This window comes from Morone saxatilis, unplaced genomic scaffold, assembly GCF_004916995.1.
Source record: "Morone saxatilis isolate NCDOM2014 unplaced genomic scaffold, NCSU_SB_2.0 Contig16, whole genome shotgun sequence".
Taxonomy (NCBI): Eukaryota; Metazoa; Chordata; class Actinopteri; family Moronidae; genus Morone; species Morone saxatilis.
This window is the reverse complement of record NW_023339718.1, coordinates 20,213,778-20,222,800: the sequence shown is the minus strand read 5'-3', so window position 1 is coordinate 20,222,800 and position 9,023 is coordinate 20,213,778. Positions and strand designations below refer to the sequence as shown.

Sequence of the window (9,023 nt, the reverse complement as noted above, 5' to 3'; positions counted from 1 at the left end):
TAAACTTTACTTACTTACTTACTTGCTTTAAGCCCATTCACTCTGAACGAAAGTGATGGATCCACAGTCATTATACGCAATATCATACTGCAGCATTAAATGGGATATAGTGGGGACATTTCAATTAACAGATGACACCATGTTCTATTTCTCATAACTGTTAATATTAGCATTTCTCCAAAGTAAATACCAGCAGTGTTGCATGTTCGCTGCATTCAGTCCATATCAAATACAAACTGAGTGTACTTTACAATATTAATAACAATCTTCAAAAGCAAAAAAGCAAACACATTACAGGTAACATAACTTAGACAAAACCATAAAAGCGACTTCTTGTTTAGTGATGGATTACAAATCTGAATAGATGAATAAATGAATAGTAATCAAAGGCTGTCTAGAAGGTAGGAAGTCAGTCTAAAATGATGTCTTGATGATAGACAGTGTAATGTAAAGTACACTTGTGGTTAATGGTACAAAACTATTAGCGTTGCTCCTAAACGACTACATTTCCCATAATCCTCCTTGGTTCTTGTTACAAAGATGATGTTCTGATCAAAGCTTTTCTGTGACTTTTCTAAAGATGATAAACATATTGGAAATGATCCCCCTCCCCCCTCCTCATCAGCCGTTCACTCCTCTACCATCTGCCATTGAGAGAAACTCTGAGAGAAACTTGAGCTCCATTTGCGCTGGAAGAACATTTCCCACAAAATGTGACCCGATGGCTCACAATGTAAAAATGCAGTGTAGAGGCCAGAGAAAGGCTGCCAATCCTCTCAGACGCGGTCTTGTTTATTTACAGTAATTATACTCATGTCTCAAAATGAATATGGCAATTACTGATGACTTACTGATGTTAAAATGCTACATGTAGCACCTTCATGTCAGTCAAATATTGAAACTGAGAAGCAAATATCTTCATCCAATTTCCAGTCTAAATGTTTCACTTGGCTCCATTTCCATGCAAACAGTCACCTCGCAGCACCTTGCGGCATCCTAATTGAGCCCTGAGAAACCGGCAGGCACTACACCGAGCTGCCGAGGAAGGAGAAAATAAACCCAAGCATGTATTGCTGTGACCTCCAAGGACAGCTCTGCCATGCCATGCCATGTCGTGCCATGCAAGGCTACGCCAGGCAAGCAGACTGTCACCTCTACCCTCGGTGGCCCTCGGCTTATGCCAGCCTTGTCCTCTTTTCTTTTCTTTTTTTTTTTACACCTCCCTTTTACATCCATGCTTTCTCTCTCCATCTGACGGGACTCTTCCAGAGCACAGTCCGTGGAGTCCCTCTGCTCACAGTCACTTAATTAAACACTCCCACAGCACTGTCTACAACGTGACCGACGGCTGTTAAATTAAGACGCTGTTGCAGCCGTGGCGCTTAGCGCTGGCAGGGTGAAGGAAAGATAAACCAGCTGAGAGAGGGGAGGAGGAAGAAGAGATGAAAAGGTGGAAGGCTGCCTCTACAATTCACATGTGCTCTTCATCTGTACAGTTTCTTAGAGGAATGTTATGGGATAAATCTCAACTGTCTTACTCCTAAATCCACTCTGCCCTTACTTGCTAGAAGATTACGTACTAGTGCTGTCAAAATTGGCAAAACAAATTGGTAAATGTCTGTGTTTTTTGCAATTTAATTATATAATCGAATTTAGAATATTTATCGACAGCACTATTATGTAATTTTTTACTTGACACTGTTGACATGTTTGCAGAGGTTGTGTAAAAATGACTTTTGAGCTCTTGAACAATATCCAATATGCTTGTGGAAGGAGACACATGCTTCTGTTTTTCTTCTGGGTTTTCACCCTGAAGGATCAGTAACTATCACCTCATGAGTACTTTGTACTTAAAATTTTAAGATTTATAAGATTTTTCCAAGATTTAGGAAGACAGCTGCGGTAGTGCAGCACCCCCATCCTTACCCCACACACAAAACTATGATAAAAATGTATTTTAGAAACTCAATCGCAAATATGCTTTAGCGGTACAATAAAGGCCCATCAGATTATACCATTAACCTCCACACACACCAGCATACTCAGCCCACACGTCCCCCTGGTGAGGAACAGTTGAGAGCAAGAGGAACAAATGGAAATCCAACTGGAAATCCAAACAGACTCAGAAGAACTCTAATGCCTGCTCTTGGTTTTTGGCTTACCTAGACTTGTGTGTCAACTGTGTGTCTTTTTCTGTAGGAGGACACAGAGGGTTTAATGTATGGTGATGCATCATTCATTGCACACCTTGTTTGGACATTTTGCAGACAGCTGCTTTTAGAAAACAATACCTAGAGTGTGAAGGTGGGGGGGCGGTAATAAATAATAAATAAATAAAAATTTTCTTAAAAAAAAAATTATAATTGACATGCATCGCACACCACCGGCCTCTTTTACAAAGAGAGCCTGAGTGAGCTCCAAACAATAAGGCCAACCTCCCTCCTCTCTCTTTCTTCTCGTCATCTCTCGTTCAGCCACCTTCCTCTACCTGCTGTCCCCAGTCGATCCCCAGCAAAACTCTGGCGGCAGAGTGTCTTGTGCTTAAGTTGGCTCTGAAGCTGCCTCCAACTGGCTCCACCGGTCTCACCGAGAACACAATCCAAACCACATTAGATCTCTTTATTTGTGCCTGGGCAAGTTCGGCACTGCAGCTGTGTCCACCCCCCTTCTACCTTTGGTGTTGAAGGCCCCTCCGGCGCTCAAATGTGAAACCGAAAAAAAAAAAAAAAAAAAAAGGAAAAAAAACTGCTTTCACTCTCATTTTCTGTCTCTCTGTCTCTCTTCTGCATCTGCTGACAATCCAGCAGTCTGGCTCCGGGCGGCAGCACTGAGGGAGGGATGGAGGGGGTGAGGATGGAAGCAAAGGAGGAGTGGGGGTGGGGAGGGAGTGAGGGGGTGGCATGGACACCCGGGTCCCCGTGCTGAACAGATGTCTGCGACAACCTGCTTCCTTACACCTGTACGAGTCCTTGTAACCCCGCGGATGCAGCCCGCTGAAAAATTCATGACCCTGGAGGTTTCCTGTCCGCCATCAAAGACCGTTTCCCTCCCTCCCCTTCTCCCTCGCTGCCTCCCCTCCCTCTGCTGCTCCTCTCCTCTCTCTTCTCCACGCCACTGCTGCCCGCTCTGCCATCCACACCTAACCTCCCACCGGACAGTTCAGACTCCTCTCACTTTGATCACGTCAAGTTTATCTGTTCAGCCCAATATCACACACGCGTGTCATTTAGGGCCCGGCTGGAGAGGGCCAGCAACAGTAGCAGTTACCGACTCAACATACGCTCTCTAAGAAGACAAGGGGTGTAAAGATTAATCAATACAAGTCGGAAATTGGTTTTAATGTTATAGATTCGACCATAGATTCAGTACACAGACCCCTGGATCAATCTAAATGTACCATGAAATGATTTTCGATGCCATAAAGAAAAAAATACTTGGGATTTGCTGATATTTGTTTTTGTTGTTGTTTAGAATGAAAAAATAAATGTCTATATTAAACAAATGAGAACTGTATCAGATTGCATCGCACTACATAAAAAGGAACAAAATGGTTCCATATTAAAATGCATCGTCTATGAATCATACCATAGCCCATGGACTCTATCTATAACTGAAAACTAGGTAAATTTATAATACATATTAGATTATGATTATTATTATTATTAATACATTGAGGTGTTTCTTACTAAAATAAAACAGACAAACTGGTTAAAATTCAAAGTCCACCCTTGACCTTAGAAACAGCATCTGACAAAATAATTTTACCTCAAAGAGTGGGTCTTGATCAAAAGCTATAGAACAGCTACTACATGGACCTTGAATTCAGAGTGTTGATCTTGGAACTAAGAATGAATGAATTTGAACTTTGAACCTCAACTTTTAAGCCAACATGGACGAGAGGTTGTAAAAGTAAAAAAAAAAAAAAAAAATGTGTACAGTTCCCAGACAACTTGCAAAATCCTTCTAATAAATGTTACATAACATTTATTCTGAAAGAGTCAAAGTTGAAATAAAGTTGTATTAAATCATAACTTAAATGGCTGCCTTTTTATAAAAAGCATTTGTATTCATTGTGATGCTAGACATTCAACTGTAAGCCAATGTGGGATTCAAAAACCTCATAACTCACTTAAAAATAAATGCTTTCTGTTTTCAACAATATTCAGTTGCCATTCACCGCTGACTACTGCTCCGTTAAGACATTACTTCAAACACACACAGTCTTTGTGTCCTCCTGTTTGTTTCTCTCCTGTGTCCGCTGTGTACAGTCTTGATTAAAGACTTAGAAGTGAGTTTGGCGCAGTGATCGGCATGTGAATGAATTGAGCCAGCAGTGCCAGGGACTCCACTGGCAGCTTTTCTTCCATGTCCTCTCTCCATCCTACGAGCTTTCACACAACTGGTTTACTCACCAGCGGGCTTCACTTTTCTACGCTTCCAAACTGTTTGCTTGGAACAACTGAGGTGACCTCTTGTGTGGGAACATCTATCATCTTTTACACAGTGGGAGCTATAGCCATGATGTTTCCACATTCTGCCCTTTCTGCTTAAAACCTAGACAGTTGGATGAATATTGGGCAGGGGAACCGTTGTCATTTTAACATGAAAAACAGCAGCCTTTCCAGTGAGCGTACTGCAGGAAAATATGAAAGTTTGGTCGTCTAATGAGAAGCCAGGCCTCATCATTAAACCTCATAACACAACATAAACAGCACCATTAGACAAATAATTTATATGAAACCAATTCACATCATACTTTAGTCCTTTTTGCCCTTACCGAGGGTACTGCCTTTCACAAAGATACCTCAACAGCACACATGGCTGTTGGTTTGGTTTTATGACAGGGGGAATAGCTAGTCTGCATTAGGTATGCTTGAGACAAAGAAAGAAAGAAAGTTTATTAGTTAATGTGGTAATTTGTAGGTCAAGAGACTTCTAGGTTACACGTAACTGCTGTTGACAGCACATGAGAGTTACTATAGTTTAATGTGTAGCAGGTCCTAACCAAATATTGAAATATAGTCATTGAAAAGATGTTAGAACAATGGTTGTATGCAACCAAGATGATGGCAATCTATCAATCTGAATACATATTTTAACCTACAGATGTTGATGATGTTTATTTTTTAAAGTGCATTTTCTGGCATTCGAAGTTCTGCTAAAAAGCACTGTGACGCCCTGAGCAGCAACTGGCAGGCTCACAGCTGGCTCACCAGCTCGGTTTTTTCCATGTTCTTCAGAGCAGCAAACGTTATTCCACTTGAGACGTTTGCAGTCTGACATCATTCTGTGAACCATTTAAAAAAACTCTGGTTCCTGCTCTCAGAGCTCTGTGAGGAGGAAGAAGATCAGAAGGACCAACCACAGTGGTCAAAGTTGCCAGTACCACTTCATTCACAAAGGGGAAGTGTTTCAAAGAGCAGTTTGTTGGTTGTGCTTTTGCTTCAAATGTAATTTATTCTTTTAGTTGAAAATATGCAAATGAGCAACTGTTCTATTTTGAAACATTCAAAACAGAGACGTATGCAGCATTAATGCAGAACAGAAGGGGAGTTTCTGCACTCACTACCACTGTATAAAAGTTTGTTAGGGTGACTTCAGAAGAAGAAGCCAATAAAACCCTGTTCCTGCATATGAAATCAGGTCAAGAAATGAAAGCTAAATGCTATATCACTGTACACCAGTCTGCAAACTGATTCTAATCTAGGCTATTCATGTTGAGATTAGGCATATATCTCAGTGTCAACAGCAGATGGTGTGGTTTGGTGGATTGACGAACATACCATAACATCTGGTTAACTCCGAATTGGTGGCGGTTTGCGAGCAGCGCACTCTACTAACCGCCTGTGGGGTGTTGGGTTTCAGTGTGTCGGTTTGTGGAGCAGATATGTTTCCTCCTTCTCTGATGGAGGTTGAGAAAGGTTCAGAGTGTGACCATATTAGGTTGTCCCTGTCATGCTTCCTTCAGTGAGCCTTTGCAGCTGCAGCTCACATCAGCCCAGTTAGGTAACCACAACACAATGCTAAATTTGTGCCAGCAGCTTCCTTTGCTAAGAGGCAGTACACAAATGATTGTACCTCCATTCCAATACTGCAATAAAACAATGAGTTCTTAACTGTAATTGTGGTGACTCAGAACATTGGGAAGTATACAAATACTCAAATTATGTCATATAGGGGAATAGGGCTTTAATAATAGTCAAAAAATATGAATCCACACTGCTTACTGTTGCAAGTATCTCTATTTATATCCCTGAATACAATAAACTGCACCGATGACCACTGATGAAACTTTGACTCACTCCCTTCAGGCTGCAGGTTTGTGCAGCTAGAAGCCCAACACAACACTGGGACCCTGGTTTACTGTATCCCACACACATCCTACAGTAAAACACCCACATACACATCACTGTTTATTCAGTCTTGCATGCCTCTACATATTTTCTTCATCATGATATATGTATGTATATGTATGTATAAAATATAGTTTTGGCCTCTCTGCAAATAAAATGTGAAAAGGGGAAACTGTTAAGGTAGTTTTCATTGACTTACCTTGTCTGCAGATGTGGGTCTCATGAGGGAAACTCGGTCATACTGCCGTCCAAGCAGAGCCCACAAAGCGTCAAGACGACCCTGAAAAAACAGAAAAATGGGTTTTGGTTCAGCAACGTGTTCGGTCACCAGTAAAATAAAATAAAGAATAAACAGCAAAAAAAAAAACTTGAAAGTAATTTTGACCAAGTGACAAAATAATATAAGCTCAAAGGACCACTTACTAGCATTTAGGAGCTTCTAACGGTCTTTATTCAGCTGGTCTTTAATGTAGCTGGCTCCGGTATCATAATGTGACCTTAGTGTGGAATTTCATAAACTCTAGGTTTCTCGGATGGTCTTTAGGCTTAAGATCATCTCTCCCTTCAAATAAGACCACTTGTTATCACTTGACTGAAATTCCACACTTATGTTACATGATGACTCCTGAGCCAGCTTCATTTACTGAATGAACACCATGAGAGGCTCTTAAAAGCTTACCGGAGCTAGTAAGTGGACAATGACAAACATAATTCATTAGAGGGAAGAGAACTGAAATGATGCAGGCTGAAAAATAAACCCAATGTATTCAGTCACATCAGTAGCAGGTATATGACTGTAGCGCTTACCTTGATGGGAGTGTACCATTTGTTCTGGTTTTGATGGTAGGCGGGGGCAGGCTTCTGGGTGGGACGTTTGATCATTGGCTCCGCTACGTCCTCTGGTATGGACACTACGGCGTTCTTGGCTTTCTCCAGCCTGGCCCCCTCCTCTGTCGAGCCTCTCTCACCCCAGCGCACCTGGACAGGTAAAAACCACAGACACCATTTTAAGAGCCAAGAATAGCCAATTCTGTTCTTTTTACACTCGTTATTGACAAAATATCAAAATAGACTTTCTGTTTTAATTCATAGTCTTCAAACCCAAGATGAGCTGAACCTGATGGTATCACTATGACTTCATGGAGGGGGTTTTCTTACTCCTCAAACCTCCTTCAGACCCACAGAAGACATTAAACAACTAATTAGCAGCAGCCCCAGTCATAATATTCATTAACTACTAAATCCCTGTGACAGCCAATAAGCAGGCAGGGGAGGCCAAACATACTTTAAGCCACTGAGGAGATAACCAGTACAGGAAGGAAAAACATGATGATAATAAGGGAGTTTAACAACTGCTATCACTATATATCCATAAGAAAACAAAATGACCTGAAAACCTGTTTTTGCTTTTATTAATAAGCACATTTACATGTGGTATAATGTGTTATTGTGTGTGAGTGTGAGCGTGTGAATGTCGGCCTGTGTGTTAGTTAAGCTGTCCTGCTTTTTAATTGAATTCATCACATCTGTTGCAAGGAGGAGATAAAAAATCCACCGTCACATGAATGGGGAGAGGTGATTAATTAGCGACACAGTTTTCAAGCTGTAGGTTAAGCCGTGACAATATAGAACAGCTTTTCAGAATCATCTCTGGGATACATCCCTGGCCTGCCGCATCAAGAAAGAGAGACGGCTGCGATGAATAAAAGATACGTTGTCACCTCAGCCGGCTCAATACGCGTTTGAAATATTGGCAGCGGCAAAGAGGTGGAGGTGGAAGTGGTTTTCGCAGCATGGCGTCTTAAATGCGGATGCAGAGGAGAGGGCAAGTTGATCTTAACAAGAACCTTGTTCACCATCCGCAAGGGGGAAGCTTTAGAAGTGGAGACGGGCCTGTCGCTGGGAATCAACCTGCTACAGGAAGAAGAGAGCGACGGGATACCCCTGCTCGCAGTTCATTCAACACTCGTGGGGAAAAAGTCAAGCGGTAGGAGCTCCCTGAGGATGCTGGGAAATCCCTGCAATGCCACTAACTTCCTCGGGGCTGAGAAGCGGTAGGGGGTACGCCAGTGGGAGGGGGGAGGGGGAACATGCCTTTAAACCTGGATTCCCTTCGGTGGAGGCGGATAACAAAGGGACTGCCAAGGTTTAGGAGTTGGGAAGGGGGAGGTGGAGAGAAGAGGTGGGTGAGGTGGATATGTCAAGTTGACAGCAGCACTCAATCCTTCATCCTGGCAATGACTTGATCCAATCAGACCCGGACGGCCAAGGACGAGATGGCAGGGCCTGTCATGTTGGAGGCATCAGTGGGCTGACGAGGACAGCAGACCCGGACGGTCAGTCAGTCAGTCAGTCCCTCCTACAACTGCCTGTGTAACTTGACAAACTTGTAGCTTCAGAAACAAGACTGAATGTCAGCAGTTTTCCCTCAACATGATGCCAGTTCACAGGAGAACAGCTGTCAGAAATGCGTCACTTCCTGCTGCCTAGGATTTTATCTGTGTAGAATTTCGGGTTGTTTTTTTTTTTTGCTGGTTAGATTTGATAAGAAAAGACGGCCCTAATGTTTTAAAATTTGCTGCTCTAATCATTTCACATCAAGACAGAGATTCATGTGTCAAACATAATGAAAGAGACATGACTTTGTGATTGCGATGAAAAGAGTGTTTC

At 42.3% G+C, this 9,023-nt stretch overlaps 1 protein-coding gene across 2 annotated transcripts in view; it reads right to left on the bottom strand.

The window, feature by feature from the left end:
* Window positions 1-9,023, bottom strand: part of antxr2a (ANTXR cell adhesion molecule 2a) — a 72,178-nt gene that overhangs the window by 31,775 nt on the left and 31,380 nt on the right. For both annotated transcript variants that reach the window (XR_004796613.1, XM_035658401.1), the window contains exons 15-16: window positions 7,161-7,331; window positions 6,553-6,633 (exon numbers count right to left, since the gene is read on the bottom strand). Coding sequence is in view for 1 of the 2 variants with exons in the window: in XM_035658401.1 (XP_035514294.1) it covers window positions 6,553-6,633; window positions 7,161-7,331 (252 nt within the window). In the remaining variant the exon portion in view is untranslated. The remainder of the gene's footprint in view (window positions 1-6,552; window positions 6,634-7,160; window positions 7,332-9,023) is intronic.